Raw genomic sequence first — 20324 nt, forward strand, 5'->3', positions numbered from 1 at the left:
TCTCAGGAACTTCCTGCTTATCTGAAATGCGTTGAGTCAGCAGCAGCGTGGAGCCCAGCGGAGCCCAGCGTTGGCTCCTGGGGCCTCAGCCTCCAGATGGGGTCAGGCCTGAAGGCCAGGAGAGAGCACACCAGCCGGACCACAGGCAGCCACACGGAATTCTCCTTCCTGCTATAGAGTCTCCCTACTAAACGCTCCTCGCCGGGTCCCCTCGGCAGAGAGAAATGCACGCCCCACAGTGGACACTCCGAGGGACACCCCACACGGGGCCCAAATTCCTCCCCCTGACATAGTCAGGGTTCCGAGCCTTCTCCTCCTCCCCACGCAGAACCTAAGTCAGACGAGGGAAGATAGTGAGCTGACTCTGCCCACAGCGCCTCTGATACCAAATGTGTGGGTTTTCTCCTGACACCACCAATTCTCTAACTCTTTAGACGCCCACTGCTATTTAACTCCATTCTGACACTACCTGCCTGGCATTAGCCACACCCCACGTGCCGAGGGCTCAGTCCCACAAGACCAACCCCACTCCAGACCCCAATCACAAGTCCAGGTTCCCACCCGTGCTTCTGAAAGACCAGCACTGAGCCAGGGCTCCCACGACCCCTCCTCGGGTTCTTTAAGTTCCTGGAGGGGCCACAGGACTCATGGAAATGCTTTCCTTATGTTTACTGGCCCATTGTAAAGAGTACAACTTGGGAACCGCAGACAGAGACGCCCTGGGAAGCTGTGGGAAGGGCACGGAGCTCCCACGCGCTCCCCGGGAGTGCCACCCTCCCAGCACCTCCACGTGTTCACTAGCTCAGGTCTCCACACCCCTCCGTTTAGGGCCTTTATGGAGGTTTTATTACGCGGGTTGATGAAGTCGTTGCTCACTGGTGATTAGCTCAGTCTCCAGCCCTTCTTGGGGTTTCCGGGGTCGAGAGTGGGGCTTGAAGTTCCAACCCGCCAATCATGCCTTGGTCTGCCTGGCCCCCAAGCCCATCCTGAAGCCTAGGAGCCCCCAGGCCCCCTCTTTCTTACTGCACACAAGAGGCACGCATCACCCAGCGGTGCCTAGAAGTGGGTTCAGCAACTGGGACGAAGACCGAATACACCCATTTTATTACCCCACAGTCAACTCCTGACAAACTCATGCTGGGTTTTTGAAAGCCAAGGCCCGTGAACATTTTTTTTTAATCTACAGGTGATTTAATCTACAGAAACCCCGACAGAGACCGTGCACAGAGGAGCGATTCTGCCGGCCGTCCTTCCTGCAGGCGCTCTGCCTACAACTGCAGCCTGAGGGCCGCCACCCTCTGCAGCGCACGTCACACACGGCAGATGACGGGCACCCCACGGGGTGGCCTCTCGCTATCCCCAGGGCAGGTCACCCGCCTTTCACAGGAGGGGTTCCTCGGAAAGTTAAACATAGAATCGTCACGTGGCCCAGCACTTCTACTCCTGAGGATGCCCAGGCAAGACGCAAACTCATATCCGCACAAGAACTTGTGCACAAATGTCCACTGCAGCCAGAGGTGGGGACGACCCAAGTGCCCGCTGATGGGGGAACGGATAAACACCACGTGGGCCACCCAAACAGCGGAATATTATTCAGCTGTCAGAAGGAAGGAAACTCCAGCACAGGCTACAACATGGATGAACCTTGAGGACACTATGCTCAGAAAAATAAGCCAGACACAGAAGAACAAACCCCTATACAGTTCCTCTCCTGGGAGGTCCCCAGAGCAGTCAAATCCACAGTGACAGGAAGTAGATTAGAGGTTACCAGGGACTGGGGAAGGGTGAATGATTGTGGGGTTTCATCTGGGGAATAAAATATTCTGGAACCAGGTATAGGTGATGGGTGCACAGCATTATGAATGTAATCTACAGATGATGTATTATAGAACTGGGCCTGGAACCTATATACTGTCATTTATTTGTTAACCAAGGCCACCAATAAATTCAATTAAAAAAAAAAAGTAAAAATAAATAAATAAGCTAAAAGAAGAAGAAGAAGAAGCCCATTGTGAATGTACTTACTGCTGCTGAGATTAGACACTGGGCAGCGCTGGCCCAGCTGAAGACAGGGGCGTATGCCGCAGACAGGTGAGCACCCCCCACCTGTGACACCCCGTGCTCCCTCTGTCGGATCGCTCGCCGACCCACATCCTCGCTCCTCCCACCCTGTGCCGTGCGCAGCGCTGTATTTCTCTTCTCATTCTCCTCCACTCCCCACGCACACACTGCACACCCCGACAGACACCGTTTGAGGCGGGCCTGCCGCACCCCCGCGAGGTAGAATGCCAGCCCCTTTCAGGTGAAAGGTAAGATCTCAGGCTCCAGGCTCCACGCAGGTCCCTGCTCTCAGCCTGGGGCCTGAAAAATGAATTCTGGATCCATTCTGTCAGAAGAGTCTTGGGCATTTGGCTCTACCTTCATAGACCTGGCTGAGTAGCTCAGTTGGTTAGAGCACTGTCTCCGTACAACAAGGCCACGGGTTCAATCCCTGGTCAGGTCACATACAGAATCTACCAATGAATACATAAATAAGTGGAACAGCAAATCGAGGTGTCTCTGTTTCTCCTTTCTTCTCTAAAATCAATCAATAAAAAAATTAAATCTACCTTCATAAAGGCCTCTTGTGGACAGAAGTCTAATTCTGCACTTAAAGTAAGTTTTGGCTTCTGTCCCTGGAGTCCCCGGCATGTCGCTCTTAGCACAGCTATAGCTCTGGCGTTTCCAGGACTTGAGACGTGGGAGCCACTCTGAAAGGCTCCCCTGGGACGTCAGTGGCCCTGGGTGGGGCTGCATCATGTTAGGGTTGGGAGGCAAAGAGCAAGAGTTAAAGGGGAATGTGAGAGAGGAGCCAGAGCCCGTCATGAAGGAAAAAGAAGCCAGTGCCCCGCTCCTGGGTGCAGACCCTGAAGACGCGCAGTAGGTGTTTGGACAACGCCGTGTGCCCCACGCTCACAGGAGGCGGGGACCCAGGGTCCATCAGCGGGTGAACAGGTGAACAAAGTGTGCTCGCCCACCCACTGGAGTGTGAGTAAGCCATAAAAAGGAATGGACGCCACCAATGAGCAACAAGCTGTTCAATTTAAAAATAGGCAGAGGGCTTGAATAGATACTTTTCCGAAGGGGACATAGCAATTACATAGGAAAAGATGCTCAATATCACTGATGATCAGGGACATGCAAACTGAGACGCAGTGAAGGAAAGCCTCCCCCACCCACCCGGACTGGCAGAGTCCTAAAGCAGCTACCGTATTCCCCCATGTATAAGACGCTCCTTAATTTGGGGGCCCGAAATTTGAAAAAAAAATGTATTACATAAAGTTATTGAACTCAAGTTTTATTCATAAAATTCCTACAACTCCTCATCACTGTCAAAACTACCATCCATTCGCTTGTCCTCATCTGTGTCTGATGACGAATCACTGTCTTCATATTGCCTCGTCCTCGGTTCCATCTATGGCATTTGATATGTCACACTTCTACAACCACTGTATAAGACGCATCCAGTTTTTAGACCCCAAATTGTTCGAGGAAAGGTACGTTTTATACCTGGGGAAATACGGTAGTCCAGGGGAGTGGCAGAACCAGGACACTGGTCCCACACACTCCAATACCAGAGGTTTGACTGGAGCCAAAAGGTGTGCCACCGTCATCAGTGCCCGTGACCGTAGGCCTTTGGATCTCTTAGTCTCTAAGAAGCCCTGGAGTGAGAGCTGTGAGATGGATGGCCTTAGTGGAGCCCAGAGACCTCTGGGGAGCCAGCTAACCCTGTCCGCACCACAGATAAAGTTCCCTGTGTGAGAAAAATAAAAAGACCACAATGAGGGATCACTTCACACCTGTCAGAATGGCAAGCGTCAGTAAAGCAACACACAAACGTTGTTGAGGATGTGAAGAAAAGCAACCCTCATACTCTCTTGGTGGGATTGTAAATTGGTACCGCCACTGTGGACAATGGTTCCTTAAAACATTTAAAATAGAACTACCACATGACCTAGCAATCCCACTTCTGATGTTTATCCAAAGAAAACAAAGACACTAACTTGAATAGCCAAGATATGAAAGTAACCTATGTGTCCGTCAATAGAAGAATGGATAAAGAAGATGTGGTGTACACACACACACACACACACACACACACTGGAATATTATTCAGCAATAAAAAAGAATAAAATCCTACCAGTTATGACAACATAGATGGACCTAGGGGGTATTGTGCTAAGTGAAATAAGTCAAACACCATGTGGTTTTACTTATATATGGAATTTTAAAAAATAAAACAAAATGCGAACAGACATAGATGTAGTGAACAGGCTGATGCTTGCCCAAGGAGAGGAGGGGAGATGGGAATTTTAAAAAGGAGTGAAGCACTCACACACATTACAACGTGGATGAGCCCTGAACACCTGACACGGAGTGAGAAGCTGGACACACAGGCCACGTAGTGTGTGCTCCATTTATATGAAGTGCCCAGAACAGGCAAATCCACAGAGACAGAAAGGACTAGTGGTGGCTGGGGGCGGGGATGGGGGAGTGGGAGCAATGCTCATGGGTATGTAGTTTCTTTTTGGAATGATGAAAATATCCTGGATTTTTTTTTTTTTTTTTTTTTTAGAGAGGAGAGGGAGAGACAGAGGGAGAGAGAGAGGAGAGACAGAGAGAGGGAAGGGGGGGAGGAGCTGGAAGCATCAACTCCCATATGTGCCTTGACCAGGCAAGCCCAGGGTTTCGAACCGGCGACCTCAGCATTTCCAGGTCGACACTTTATCCACTGCGCCACCACAGGTCAGGCAATATCCTGGATTTAGATGGTGGTGGTGGTGGTGGTGGTGGTTGCCTAACATTGTAAATGTGCTAAATGCCACTGGATTGCTGAATTTAACTTTATGGTATGTGCATTTCATCTCAATCTTAAAAAAGAAAAAAAAACACCTGGTAAAAATCAATTTGTTTTGAATCATGGACAAATGGCAGCAGAGAGAGTTGGGGGTAGAAAGGGCTGGAGTGTCTCACGTCCTTTCTGTGTTCACCATCTGAGGACGAAGGCTCCCGCAGGGGGAGGCGGGCGCTGGCTCCCACGCAGGTCCAACACTGTGCGGGCAGGGTTCTCAGGACATGTGCCTGACTCAACCATTTCTGGACAGGAAGTAGATTAAAGGTTACCAGGGACAGGTCCATTTTTTCTGTCAGTCTGCGAGTCTGTCCCTCCCCTTCCTGGAACCACGAGGCCTTTACCACCCGGACATCATCTGGAAACCAGCCTGTCCGGACTGGGAGTGGGTGGGCTGAGCCAGGACCCTTGGAAAGCACTTGAAGAATGAAGGGTTAGGGTGCAGGAGGCCCTGGGCCCAGGGCCGGCTCAGTGCTGCACCTGCGAGTGTTTGTGTGTGGGTATATGTGCATGTGTTCGTGTGTATGCATGCATGTCTGTGTGGGGGTGTATATGCATGTTTACATGTGATCGTGCACATGTGTGTTAAGAAGGTAGGCTCATCCAAAGGAAATACCATGTGAGCTACAAATCTAATTTTAAGTTTTCTAATAGCCACATACATTCAAAAAGTTAAAGGAAACATGAACTTAATAATAAATTTCATCTAGCCTGATCTATGGTGGCGCAGTGGATAAAGCGTCGACCTGGAAATGCTGAGGTTGCCGGTTCGAAATCCTGGGCTTGCCTGGTCAAGGCACATATGGGAGTTGATGCTTCCTGCTCCTCCCCCCTTCTCTCTCTCTGTCTCTCCCTCTCCTCTCTAAAATGAATAAATAAATAAATTAATTAAAAAAAATTTCATCTAAACTGACATAGCTAAAACATTACTGTGCCAGCACGTGAAATGTGCAATTTATTAGTTTGCTACCATTATTGTGCTAAGTCTTCTCATCAGGTGTGTGTTTCACACTCGGAGTGCCTCGTTCCCGACCACTGCATTTCCGGGGCTCGGCGGCCATGTGCGGTCAGTGGTGCCGTGTGGGCAGCGTGGCCCCGGGAGGCAGCCCGTCACTGCTTCCTGCTTTGTGCCTGGCTCCTCCTAACAGGAGAGAGTGAATGGATAGCAAGTTGACCCAACAAGCAAACGGGACAGCCCGTCACCAACATTGGCCCCACAAGTGATAACAAGGTGGACGACAGAATAACGGTCAGAATGGCCGCCATGGCTCTCGCCAAGCGTCCCCATGACAATGACATCATCTTTAAACCCTGTGTGGCAATCTCTGAGCACTGTCATAATGTCCAGGGAAAACAGAGCAACCTGAAAGTCCAGCTACTTCCTTAAGATTATCCAACTTCCTGACCAGACGGTGGCGCAGTGGATGGAGCATCAGCCTGGGATGCTGAGAACCCAGGCTCAAAAAACTGAGGTTGCCGGCTGGAGCATGGACTCATCTGGCTTGAACACAGGGTCACCAGCTTGAACGCAGGGTCACCAGCTTAAGCATGGGATTATAGATATAAGCCCAAGGTTGCTGGCTTGAGCAAGGGGTCACTGGCTCGGCTGGAGTCCCCTGGTCAAGGCACATATAAGAAAGCAATCAACGAACAACTAAGGTGCCACAATTATGAGTTAATGCTTCTCAGCTCTCTCCCTTCCTGTCTATCTGTCCCTGACTGTCCTTCTCTCTCTCTCTAAAAAACAACAACAAAAAAAAACATCCAACTTCTGGATGATTATGTAAATTGCTTTAATGTGGACTCCAAACAGGTGCAGCCACTCCTCCCGTCCCCCTGCAGGAAGGCTGTGTACTGATAGGAAAGAGCACCATGATGTGCACGCCATCGAGGACACTGGGAAGCAGCCCAGCTCTGGAGGAACTGTTGCCCCGTATCCGGGAGAATGTGGACTTTGTGTTCACCAAGCAGGACCTCCCTGAGATCAGGGACATGCTGATGACCCATAAGGAGTCAGCTGCAGCCCGTGCTGGCGCCATTACCCCGTGTAAAGTCACTGTGCCAGCCAGAACACTGGTCTGGGGCCCGAGAAGACCTCCTTCTTCCAGGCTGTCGGCATCACCACTAAAATCTCCAGGGGCGCCATTGAAATCCTGGGTGACCTGCGGCTAAGACTGGAGACAAAATGGGAGCCAATGAAGCCACCCTGCTAGACCACGCTGAACTCCTCCCCCTTTTCCTCTGGGATGATCATCCAGCAGGTGTTTGACAACGGCATCTACAGCCCCAAAGTATCCTACTTGTCATCACCGAGGGAACTCTGCATTCCCGCTTCCCGGAGGGCGTCGACCATGTCGCCAGCGTCTGTCTGCGGATTGGTTACCCAGCTATTGCATCAGCACCGCATTCTGTCAGCAGTGGGTTCAAGCGGGTCCAGCTTTGCCTGTAGAAACTGATTACACCTTGTCACTTGCTGAAAAGGTCAAGGTCTTCCTGGCTGGTCCACCTGCTTTTGCAGCTGCTGCTCTGGCTGTTACCACAGCCCCAGCCAAGGCTGAGGCAACGGAAGAGTCAGAGAAGTCGGACAGGATATGGGATTTGGTCTCTTCGTCTGATCGCCAAAAAGCAAACCAGCTCAGCCAGCTTTATTTGTGAAACAAGGAAATAAAAATCTACTTCTTTGTAAGTAATAATAATAATAATAATGGCCATCACGTCCAAGTTCTTATCCTGAGCCCAAGGGGCAGCCAGGCAGACCACACATCACTTGCCAAGTTCCTCAGTCCAGGGCCCCCCGCCTCTGGGGCTTCACTAGTGCCCCCTGATCCCCAAAATGTCCAAGGTATTTGGGCAGTGGCATCAAGAAACCAATGAACTGTCCGTTAAACTTTCCTTCAGCTGCCAAGGGACACCCTTTGGGACAACATTAAAATTTGGGGAGGGCGTGGAAGCAACGCCTTCTCGGTGGGTGTCTATGGGTCCACAGTGACTGCCAAAACATGCCACAGGAAGAAAATGGCTCAGAGAGAATCGAGGTTTCCATCCCTGGGCAAGTCAGCTCGTTTATGACCGAGTCATCGGACCACAACGTGCCCCCCGACCGCACATTCCTCTCAGCTCAAGGGGAGCATGCCCTTCGGGTCTGCCTGGAAAGGGCGTCTGCCCGCTGTCTGAATACAGAACAAAAATCGCCTTTGCTCCAAGCGGGCTCCTCCTGCCTCTGTAATGCCCATCTCTAAACGCGACGAATTTAAGATGCTGCAATGTGTGGGGGGTGAGGCTGTCTGAAATTTGCTCAAGGTCTATGCTGAATTCCACGTGGAGTTTAATGTAAAGACGCCGCCAGCCCTCATATGAAACACGCAGACATCGGCCGCTCTTGCAACCTCTGCAGCCGATGACCACCTTTGGCAGTCTCTCCCAAAAGGTCTAAGCCCCAGTTTTCATGCAGAGCGGTCTTTCCTTTCTTGCAGCGATGCAATAAGAAATAACAGCTGGTTTTAAAGTTCACAGTCCACACAAGATAGCTGCCTATCAGAACCTGGCTTTGCCAAAAAATGGCTGCTTGGGAGGCGGAGTCTACATTCTTATTTAGATGAAGGGACAGCGGGTTGACTTCGCCGAGAAGAGGGAGAACTTGGAAGAGGCAAGAGACAGACAAGGGCTTGACCTGTGGTGGCACAGTGGATAACGTGTTGACCTGGAAATGCTGAGGTCGCTGGTTCGAAACCAACGCTGGGCTTGCCTGGTCAAGGCACATATGGGAGTTGATGCTTCCAGCTCCTCCCCCCTTCTCTCTCTCTCTGTCTCTCTCTCTCCCTCTCTCTCTCCTCTCTAAAAATGAATAAAGAAAAAAAGAAGAGGTAGACAAGGAGTCAGATTAATTTCTTTTGTGCAGCACAATGTTCCACCAGCTTACAACTGTAAAAGTCTAACTAACAAGCTTTATGAGAAAAACAAAACAAAAAACCACACGCGCACCTACACAGAGCCCAAGGCCAGAGCTATCCTAACTGGAAAGCTGGAACAAAAGCAAAATCACACGTGCAATAAAAGCAGAGAGGCTGGAAGGAGAGAGGAGCACATCACCGACTGTAACGGATAAACAGCCGCGGGAGCCTGTTCGCCAGGAGCGCAGAGAGAAGTGACGGCTTAGAGCAGAGCGGAGGAGTGAGGGGTGGGTGGTGGGGACTAACAGGCATCTAATTTTATCTGGCTCCTTTCCAACAATAAAATCTAATCCATCATTTTCTCCGGGTGAAAGCTCTTAATGAAAATTTAAAGAGTGCGACTGAAATTTAGAATTCTCCAGGGATTCTGCTGGGAAGATGTCTAGCAGCCTCTCAGCGCTCGCCCCAGCCGAACCTGGCGAGACCAGGGCTGCGTGCGGAACCCTGGAGCTGCAGTGTGGCTCTGGACCTCTGCGTCCCTTGCCATTGCGAGAAACATCCTTGACAAACAAGCCAAGATGCGCTTGTGTCCGTGTGACCCACCCGCCTCCTGGCCTGGGGAGGGTGGGGTCCCCGCTGAACCTCAGTTAACAACTCTCGGTCTGTGGCACCGGGTGGGAAGGAGGCACAGGCGGAGGCAAATTCTTGACTCGGCCCCTCAAAGCCATACACTGTCACCCGGGACACTACCCCCATTACCATCGTCACTCAGACAAAGGTAGGGAAGGCGGTTTGCTCTTCTCTGATGTGTTAATACCACTTCTTGGTAATGACCACATCTATCTAGTTCCCAATATTTGCACCACCCCAAAATGAAACCCAGTACCCATTAACAATCACTTCCCCTCCTTCTCCCCTCCCCCTTCCCCCAGGTTCTGGCAACCACTAATATACTTCCATCCCCATGGATGTGCCTGTTCTGGACATTTCATATCCCCACAGCCATGCACATGTGTGCGCCTTTGTGTCTGGATTATTTCCTTCTGAATAACGTTTTCAAGGGCCGTCCACACCGTAGCCTGGGTCAGAGCTTCCTTCTTCTCCTGGCTGAATACTATTCCATATTCCATTGGATGGACCGACCAGGTTGTGTCTATCCGTTTATGCATTCATTCATCTATGGACACATGGGTTATGTCTGTTCCGGGCGACTGTCGATAATGCCGAACCGAACACGGGCACACAAGTCTCTGCCTGAGTCCCTGCTTCCGTTCTCTCCGGTGTTTACCTAAAAGCGGAATTACTGGGTCATATAGTAATTCTACGCTTAACGCTGTGAGGCACTGCCAGGTTGTTCTCCGCAGTGGCTGCTCGGCCAGCCATGAACCAGGTGCATGTCTCCATGCCCTCACCAACATTGGCTACTTTGTATTTTGTGTTGTAATCATCATAGTATCATAGTACTTATGAAGTGGTATCTTGTGGTGGTTTTGATTTGCACGTGCTGAGCATCTTTTCAGGTGCTTGTTGGCCATTGTCTATCTTCTTTGGTGAAACGGCTGTGCAAGTCCTTGGTGCATTTTTTAATTGAAGTGTTTGTCTTTTGGTTGTTTCCACTCATCTTTCTTGAGCCCTTGAAATGCAGAGGATCTGGGCGATGCCTCCCCCCCCCCCGGATCTGGATGTGGGTAAGACCCCTGGTGCTCAGGGAGCAGCTGGCAGGGCCCCACCAGCACTGTCCACACCCTGGAAGATTGCAAGCTGACTAAGGGGGCAGCGACCTTTGGTAAATGTTTGAAAACAGGTGAGAGGGGCGATCCCAGCCTTTTCACATTCTCCTGGGTATCCCTTTGCTAAGGGTATTTGATCAAAGAACATAATATCCAGCATATTATATTTTCTCCTGAGAAGAAAAGGGTCCCGATTATCACAGAGCATAAGGAATGACCCGGAGGCCAGGCGGACAGCTCGAGCCAGTAGAGCAGCTGCCGGTGTTGCCAAAGCATCAAAATACAAGCCCCCCGCAACCTTCATTCCCGGAAAGGATCTGAAGAGCCGAGCAGCACCCTCGAAGGGAGGAAAGGTGACTGCTCGAGCCAGACCGTACAGAGCAGTAGCAGATACCACCAGTAAACTTAGAATAGTGGCAAATGTCAAATGCAAAAGATGCCTCTACCATTTCAAAGTTGAGACATTGAGTCTGTTCCCTGCAAAACGGGCCATTTCTTTAATTTTCTGCCCGGGATATACAGGCAATTTGGACTCATTTCCACAAAAGCAAGGCCCACGTAATTCTCAACAGATGCATTCGAAGCACACGAGACGTTAGAGAGTCATGTTATAAATCCTTTGCATTTTAAATCTAAAGTGTCTCTCCCTGAAAAGCCAGTCTGATTTAAAAGGAGCTACCCAAACCAGAATTCAGAAACCATGTTTTTCTCTATCTACATGAAAATACGAGTCTGATCCCTCACACGAGCAGCCTAAAAATGAAGTTTCTGATGATAAACATTCCAAGTCATGCCCGCCCCCCTCCGCCCCGTAGGCATGGAACATGGCGGCCAGCAGGAGCTCTCGGAGGCTGCGTGTATGCAGGGCTGCCCGCGGGTCCTCCCAGCGTCAGGGGCTGGCCCGAGCGGACTGAGCCTTGTACCACCCGATGGCCCAGGCCACGAAGCCGGTGGACCCACGGTTCTCTCTGAGTTCCAAGGAGCTGACAAGTTTGGGTGCAATTGGGGAGCACACAGCAAAACCCCCCTTCATTTCCTACATGGGGTATTTTAATCCATTTAATACCAAAAACAAAAAAAATAGGCTAATTTTTTAAAAAAACAATTTTTTCCCAATTTCTGTTGCTACCCAAGTCACCTGCCCCAAGGAAGTACATGCCCTGTCCTTTCTCCACAGGTCCCCTCTTGCCTTCCCTGGGGACCGCTTTATCTCACTCACCTTCACAGCATGATAATATTTTTTTTTCCCTGATGAAAAGCCATCATTTGTCTTCCAAGGGCATCGTGAGCAACCTTGACCTTTCGACTCATTCCGGTGAGCCTTAGGAGCGTGGTGTCACCCATACGGGGACGAGGGACAGATGGAGGGCGAGGAGGGTGTCAGAGTCAGCCCCTCACCCCCCACCCCCACCCCCGATCCCATCACCCAGGTCCAGGAGGGTCCGTGGTGAAAGGCCGTGGCAGGGGAAGAGACACCCTGCCATCTGCCCTCTTAGGTTCAGTGGCTGCAGCCCGGGGATTAAACAGAAAAACAACAGTTCAACAGAGGGAAAATGTCTGTTCATGGGCACGCGGTAGCCAACAAAAGTAGCTGGCTGAGGAAACGGTCTCAACGGGCTGCTTATCACATACATCAGTAGGGGTCAGGAAGGGGGAGAAGGTTCCTGTGGGAAGAACAAACAGATTTCTTTAGGAAAACCAAGTAAGTTCTCGGAGACCAGAGACACAGGAAAGTTTGGGGTAACGCTTGCCTCTGCAGGTGTGGGTGGTCTCTCCATCTCCTTCAGGGCCGGAAAACCCCCCCAGAGAAGGGATCTGAGGTAGGTGTCCCCCCCCCATCTCTCACTGGGAGTGGGCTGCACCAGTGAAGGAATTCACAGCAGGCTGGTTTCCCAGAAGTTGCTGCTTTTAGTCAGACCAGACAAGCTGCACAAAGGTTTCTTCCTTCACCTGTTGATTCTCAATTGCCTTTGGCTCAAAATAATTCTGATGCCAAAGGAATATATGTTGGGGTGGCAAATCCTGGTGACACATTCACCCCATTACCCAGCACTGTGACCAAGTCCTCCTGGGCCAACAGGGGTCGCTGTTGGGTGGACTCACTCGGCTCTCCCCTCTAAGACCAGGCGCTAGCAGAGCCCATGTAAAGTCAGTGACGGTCACAAGAACATCTCCCGACTGAAACTTTTCCCGGATCCCCAGCCAAACCGAGGATACTGAACTCCTGCTGGTGGCAGCCAGCTTGCCCTTCGCCTCCAGCACCTAATCTCTCCTTGGTTCACCCTTTCGACGAAACCGTGGTTATGTTTAGGAAAACTGATAAGTTATTGTGACAATAACAAAAGTCAAGATTTCTGTCCTGACGTGCTGGGCTTTCTCCCACTTAGAATAAAGTGAATAAATTTCTCTTCCCTTCCAAAAAAGTATGGACCCCTGCCTGAAACACCAGGCCACTTGTGAGCCCAGCTGCCAACCAGGCCCAGGAGGCGCGTGGGTGCACAGTGAGCAGGGGCCACCCTGCTGTCCCATCCCTCACTCCCCCTGTGTCTTACACAGAGAGCTGGGAGCTGGCAGGCAGTGGATGGTGGCCCTTGTCATGTACAGAAAGCCCCCCCCCCCCCCGCAGGGGGAAAGAAAGGAGGTATGTGGATGTTGAAATGGGAATATCAGGCAATTCGGCCATAGATGAAGCCATCCACACGATCCCCACTCAGCATTTGGTTTGCTTTTCTGAGGACAAATCACAGAAGTTCCACTTCTGGGAAGCAGGGCTCTGTGACTGCTTTCGGTGCTGAGGAAACTTCAGCCGGGAGGCCATGGGGCAAGCAGGGCAGAAAGGCAAGAGTCTGGAACAAGCTGTCACTTGAGAGAAATGAAGGGTCAAGACACACTGTCACCAAATGCACAAGAACCACTCTGGTCACATCCCACCCGGCCCACGAAGGTGCCCCAGCTGCAGATCCTGCAGACGGGGGTATAAAACTGTCCATCAGCCCACGTCGGAGGGACAACGGGAAATAGAGGCTCATTAAGAACGACTATTAAAAGCCAGGAACCTCCACCATCACTCAGCTAAAGATGTGTCAGTAGAGAGTGGAGACAAATGCACCCTTTCTGGGAAGGAAACAGGCTCTTTCACAAACCAGCTGGACCAGGAGCAGCGATATGAGGCCCAGATGGCACGGGGTCCCGGGCCACTCCCATCCAAGTGCTAAGCTGGGGAAAAGGACGGCCTGGAAGTGGGTTTCCAACGTTTCGGACCTCCCAGCACCTCCTCTACCTCCAAGTCCAATTCAAGCCACTCAGCCTGAGTGTCACCTCGTCCCTGTACACGCACAGTCTCCCCTCTCCCATCCTGCCCGTCCTGCCTGCTCCTGCAGAGCCCAGACCTCCTCAGGAGCCAGTCACCCCAGACCAGCAGTGGGCTGTGGGCAGGGCCACCCTCTGCTGGTCCCCCTGCCCCGGCAGACTCAGGGTCCTCAACCCTCACTTGGGTCCTGAGAGCTAAAGCAGGTGAAAGCAACACCTCAAGGCCTGAGAAACTCCAACGGCCAGAACGAAGCCCCCTAGAAAAGTCAAAGGAGTCTGGGGAGATGAAGGCCTGAACGCAAGTTCCCACTGGCTTACCTGAGGAGCAAGCCCAGGGGGAGACGGCAGGCCGGCTGGGCAGGGGGGCCGTGGGCTGAGGCCTGCAGGGTCGTGCTCCCTAGACAGAGCCTGGCCACCAGGGACTGCACAGCCCTTGACAAAGCAGAGCCTCTGCTCCCGCTGAGGAGAGGCCCCAAGCCGGGAGGGGCTCTAGAGGTTCTCTCCAGGGGCTCCCTGCCAGGTGCTCTTAGCAGATGCTCCCAGCCAGATCCACCCGCCAGGGGCTCCCACCAGGTGCTCCCTCCAGGTGCTTCTAGCCAGATTCACTCACTAGGCACTCCCACCAGGGGCTCCCCACCAGGTGCTCCCTCCAGGTGCTCCCTCCAGGTGCTTCTAGCCAGATTCACTCACTAGGCACTCCCACCAGGGGCTCCCCCCAGGTGCTCCCTCCAGTTGCTCCCTCCAGGTGCTTCTAGCCAGATTCACTCACTAGGCACTCCCACCAGGGGCTCCCACCAGGGGCTCCCCCCAGGTGCTCCCTCCAGGTGCTTCCAGCCAGATTCACTCACTAGGCACTCCCACGGGGGGCTCCCACCAGGGGCTCCCACCAGGTGCTCCCTCCAGGTGCTTCTAGCCAGATTCACTCACTAGGCACTCCCACCAGGGGCTCCCACCAGATGCTTGAGGGTGTCAGGCTCCGTGTCACTCAGCCTTACTTTGTTGTTGCTACTTCTCCGACACCCCAGCCCGGGGCTACTGTCCCTTTACTCGCTCATCTGCTCCCTCCCTCTCCTTTCAAGGACACAAAGGCTCCCCACTGCCCCCCCCACACACACACACACAGTCCCACTCCATCTGGGGCGAGGGGAGGGAAGCGAGACCTACAGAGGGTCACGGTCCAGGAAGCAGTCACCGTTCCCCACCTAACCTTGAGAAGAACATTGGACAAACCCAAGGGGCCCCCGGCCGGCACACCTCAGAACAGTCAAGGCCAGGAGACGTGGTCCCAGCCCAGAGGAGACGCGAGGACCAGACATCACGTGGATCCTGGGACAGAAAGAGGACCCTGGGCAAAAACTAAGGAAATCTGGATAAAGTGCTAACTTTAGTTATTAACGCTGTCTGTGTCGGATCTTAATCATGACAAATGCACCACAGTGTACAAGAGGTTAGCAGTGGGGGGGGGGGGGGGGGGGAGGCAGGGAGAATAAGGGAAAACATGGCTTTTCGTTCAATTTTTCTGTCAACCTAAAACTTCTCTAAACAATAAGTCTATTAATTATTTTTAAAAAGTAGGAAGATTCCGTCCTACTCATACCAGTGCAGCCTCTCCCCAAAGGGCCAAGACCCTGCAAGGGACCTGCCGAGTCCCTCACACAGACGCATTCACGGTCCCCCTCACCCAGAGTTTCTGCAGAACGTGGGGACCAGCTCCCACATCAGCCCAACTCGCCTGCGATTCCTTCCGGGGTTTCTCAAGACAGCGTTTTCTGGGGACCCTGAATGACCTGGGTCTCAGCCTGAAGGGACAGCTTCTTAATGCCCAGAGTACCCTTGATGATAAATCCAATTTCTGCAAGCTCATTTCTCCTCATAAAATTATATAAAATAGGCCTGACCTGTGGTGGCGCAGTGGATAAAGCGTCGACCTGGAAATGCTGAGGTCGCCGGTTCGAAACCCTGGGCTTGCCTGGTCAAGGCACATATGGGAGTTGATGCTTCCTGCTCCTCCCCCTTCTCTCTCTCTCTCTCCTTTCTAAAATGAATAATAATAAAAAAATTATATAAAATATTTTACATCTGACCCTCCTTGTTTTCAACAAAAGGAGTCAAAAGGTATAAAATCAATGTGGACAGAACACCAAACACGGGCAGGAGATAGCCATGCTTGGTTCTCAAGGTGGGTCTAAGAGAGTGAGGTCTACAGAGCCGAAATGATTTTCAAAGGACCGAACTCCCATCTCTTCAAAGTGTACGGTGTTCCCAAGGCCACATGACAGCCAACATGGTGACAGACCAAAGGCAGAACAGAGCAGAGAAACTCTTCCTCACTCATTGTGGTTGTTTTTTGGTTTTTGGTTTGTTTTTTCTTTTTTGTGACAGTGAGAGGGACAGACAGACAGGAAGGGAGAGAGATGAGAAGCATCAATTCTTTTTTGAGGCTCCTTAGTTGTTCATTGATTGCTTTCTCATACGTGCCTTGATCAGGGGTCTACAGCAAACCGAGTAACCCCTTTGCTGTAACCAGCGACCTTGGGTCCAAGCTGGTGAGCTTTTTGATCAAACCAGATGAGCCCGCACTCAAGCTGGCGACCTCGGGGTCTCAAGCCTGGGTCCTCCGCATCCCAGTCTGACACTCTACCCACTGTGCCACTGCCTGGTCAGGCAAGAAACTCTTCCTTTAAGAGATCTACACAAATGTAAAATGATGCCTCTAAATTTGTTAAGAGAAAATATAGTTGTCTGTCGTTAAAATGTAATGTTCACATGTAGTGGAGTTATTACTGTTGGTTTTAAGTGAAAGGTATAAACGTACCAGATATGTCCGTTTTTATTTCTAACACAGTAAATACCCCTAGATGTCACCAGATAACAGAAGCTTGGAATGTGTAGAAGAGTCAGGGGTCCTGGGTTTGACTGCCGATGGGCTGACAGCCATCAGAACCCGCGGTGGTGACAGCATGGGCCTGTGGCGCCACCTAGAGGCGAGAGCCAGGCAGCATGGGACACCAGTTGACCGCAAACACTATCCAACACAGCACCTCACAGGGCTTCTGTTTTCCAGTGAAATAGATGTTAGTAGAAAGTTCTTAAAAAGCGCCTTTTTGGGGTACAGGTGAACTGTAAAATCAAATTCTGTCCTGACAGGACTTCTGGGACCCTCCTCCAAGGTCCAGCCCCACATACCTTGGCCCTAGGCCTTGCTCGGGGTCCTCCAGGCAGAGTGGAGAGCATTTTCCACAGTGCACTGCTGTTGGCGTCTGCCCCCATCAGACAGGGACTCCCAGAAAGTGGGACTTTGCCACATGCACATCCCTGACCTCGGCCAGGCCGAGGGAGGGAAGCCACACATGAGTACACGTCAACAGGTGGGGACATAGAGGGACTCAGGACAGGACAGTGGTGAGGCCACCCTGGGCCTGTGGGTGTTAAGCAGCACCCCAGCCTCCACCCACTAGATGCCAGTAGCACCCCAGTCGTGAGGAACAGAAATGCATCCAGATGTTGCCCAGGTCCCCTGTAGGTCAGATCACCGTCGACACTGTGGTAGACAGTGGTGGGCAGGATGGGATCTGGGTCACGGGGAGACCAGGCTTCGCTGCTGCAAATGCCACAGCTCCTCTTCTTGTGCCTGACTAGGCTATTCTGTCCCCAAGCCACACTCCCCTCGCCCACAAGCCTGATCTCCCACTCCACCTCCTCAGTGTCCGGATCCTCCAGACAGACCCTTAGGGACATCACCTGAAGTCCTTAGACTGAGTATTATTGGAAGAGAAGCTTTGCCTACTGTCACCCACCTGTCCAGCATGTAAACATTGCACATTCGAGTGCCTGATGTCTCTGAGGCAGAACTTCCAAAAATTAATTGTGAGCAATAATTCTGTAGCTCACTCAGGTTTCTAAAACACCCCTTTAGGGGAAAAGAGGAGTGTCTACTGCTCTGCTATCAAAGATGCAACGTGGGGTGAAGAGACCTGGTGTGGGGAGATTCAGTGTGGGACCTGGGTGGGGACTCGGGTGGGGAGATCCTGTGTGAGGACCTGGGTGGGGAGACTTGGGGTGGGGACCCGGGTGGGGAGATCCTGTGTGAGGACCTGGGTGGGGAGACTTGGGGTGGGGACTCAGGTGGGGAGATCCTGTGTGAGGACCTGGGTGGGGAGACCTGGGGTGGGGACCCGGGTGGGGAGACTTGGAGTGGGGACTTGGGTGGCGAGATCCAGTGTGAGGACCTGGGTGGGGACCTGGGTGAGGAGATCTTATGTGGGGACCCGGGTGGGGAGATCCAGTGTGAGGACTTGGGTGGGGACCCGGGTGGGGAGATCCAGTGTGAGGACTTGGGTGGGGACCCGGGTGGGGAGATCCAGTGTGAGGACCTGGGTGGGGACCCGGGTGGGGAAATCCAGTGTGAGGACCTGGGTGGGGACCCGGGTGGGGAGATCCAGTGTGAGGACTTGGGTGGGGACCCGGGTGAGGAGATCCTGTGTGGGGACCCAGGTGGGGAGATCCTGTGTGGGGACCCGGGTGAGGAGATCCTGTGTGGGGACCCAGGTGGGGAGATCCTGTGTGGGGACCCAGGTGGGGAGATCCAGTGTGAGGACCTAGGTGGGGACCCAGGTGGGGAGATCCTGTGTGGGGACCCGGGTGGGGACCTGGGTGAGGAGATCTTATGTTGGGACCCAGGTGGTGAGATTCAGTGTGAGGACCTGGGTGGGGACCCGGGTGGGGAGATCCAGTGTGAGGACCTGGGTGGGGACCTGGGTGGGGAGATCCAGTGTGAGGACCTGGGTGGGGAGACTCGGGGTGGGGACCTGGGTGAGGATATCTTGGTGGGAATACCTGAGTGAGGGACCTGAGTGGGGGACCTGGGTGGGGCCTTGCTGGGCTCTGTCATCTTTCTCCAACACTGCCCGTTTTACAGGGACTCTCACTGCCGGAATCCCTCACCAAGGCCTCTGGTGGAAGTGTCTGGCCCCCTCAAAGGTCATTTGCCAAAATTTAACACAAGGCTGTGTTGTAGTGAAACCAGTGAGAGCATACAGATGTTCTCCACACTAAAGTTTAAATTTAAAAGGAGTCTTTTATTCAAAGCCAGCGACCTCGTGGAGACCTAAGTCAGTCAAATCATGTGGCCCCAAACTGGGTTTTAAAGACAAAATCACATACTGGTTGGGGCGGGAAGGAGGGGGAGCTCAGTGAAGTATGGTACAAGAGCAATAAAGCATAGTCACTAATTTCGCTTATAAGCTCATTAAATCTTACTGTCTCGTTACAATGTTTATTTATAAAATTAACTTAAAGAAAAAATATTTCTACACATTAAGACCATAAGCTTTGAAGATGATAACACAGTAGTGATAAATGTTTCGCATGCTTAACAAAAACATTTCTAAACATCTTAGGATTTACTACCCACCCCTGACACATCTGCAATTTGGCAAAACTAACTTCAAGGCTGGGGGTAGGGAATTTTCAACCTAAGTTCTGAGGTTACTTGGAGTTTAAGATGGAAGAAAAGCTAAATGAAGTTACTTATGCTAAGAGCCTTTAAAGTTACTTATTGCTGATAACTCTAGTTTTCTTCTGCCAATAGGAAAATAGTCCCATGGTCCGCTTGTGCCGTCAATAAGTAAACTTGGGAAGTGCCTTCCCGCTAGATTTTAGCGAAAACACTGAATAATAAAGAAAACTTAAGTAGAATGGGATTGCCATTCTTGGCGTTTCGTCAACTGAGGTTTCTTCGGTGTGAGCGTAGGGATCTCGCCCTATATAAGAGAGCCGCATGGGGCGCCGGGTCTTCTTTCGTGTCCTTGCTTCCGAAATGACCAAGAAAAGAAGGAACAACGGTCGTGCTAAAAAAGGCCGCGGCCATGTGCAGCCTATTCGCTGCACCAACTGTGCCCGGTGCGTACCCAAGGATAAGGCCATTAAGAAGTTCGTCATTCGAAACATAGTAGAAGCCGCAGCCGTTCGGGACATTTCCGAAGCGAGCGTCTTTGACGCCTACGTGCTTCCCAAGCTGTATGTGAAACTACATTACTGTGTGAGTTGTGCCATTCACAGTAAGGTAGTCAGGAATCGTTCTCGTGAAGCCCGGAAGGACCGAACACCCCCACCCCGGTTTAGACCTGCGGGTGCTGCCCCACGCCCTCCACCAAAGCCCATGTAAAGAGTTAAGTCCTTAACGACTGAAGAAAAGTTCTCTGGAAAAAAATAAAATGGAAATTTGACTTTATAAAAAAAAAAAAAAAAGTTACTTATTGCTAAAAGCCTTTTTTTTTTTTCTATATTCCAGGTTGGAAAATTGTTGGGTGCGAAGAATTCCACAATGGGGAACAGAATCAAGGGGATACTCTGAAAGGTCACATATGTATCCCGCAGACTCGGTCACGGCTGCCAGATTCCAACATAGCTGCGCCACGCACGACTTAAAGCGCAGGTCCCGCCCCTTGGCCCCTGTGGCTTTGACCCGAAGTGGTGTCCAGAGGCAGAGGTGAGTGGCCAAGG

The 20324-nt window shown here is 51.8% G+C and overlaps 1 protein-coding gene and 1 pseudogene across 1 annotated transcript; both read left to right on the forward strand.

Annotated features, from left to right (window-relative positions):
• The first annotated feature begins 6231 nt into the window (after window positions 1-6231).
• Window positions 6232-7506, forward strand: LOC136335739 (large ribosomal subunit protein uL10-like; annotated as a pseudogene).
• A 12093-nt stretch (window positions 7507-19599) lies between these two features.
• LOC136336571 (small ribosomal subunit protein eS26) lies at window positions 19600-20069 on the forward strand. Its single transcript, XM_066278369.1, has one exon. It carries the CDS (start codon window positions 19600-19602, stop codon window positions 19984-19986), a length of 387 nt encoding a protein of 128 aa, XP_066134466.1. The 3' UTR covers window positions 19987-20069.
• Window positions 20070-20324: the final 255 nt, after the last annotated feature.

Source organism: Saccopteryx bilineata, chromosome 4 (genome assembly GCF_036850765.1).
Source record: "Saccopteryx bilineata isolate mSacBil1 chromosome 4, mSacBil1_pri_phased_curated, whole genome shotgun sequence".
Taxonomy (NCBI): Eukaryota; Metazoa; Chordata; class Mammalia; order Chiroptera; family Emballonuridae; genus Saccopteryx; species Saccopteryx bilineata.

What these genes read in the sequence shown, in the direction of transcription:
- LOC136336571 (XM_066278369.1), top strand. Translation starts at nt 19,600, where the DNA reads ATGGGGCGCCGGGTCTTCTTTCGTGTCCTTGCTTCCGAAATGACCAAG.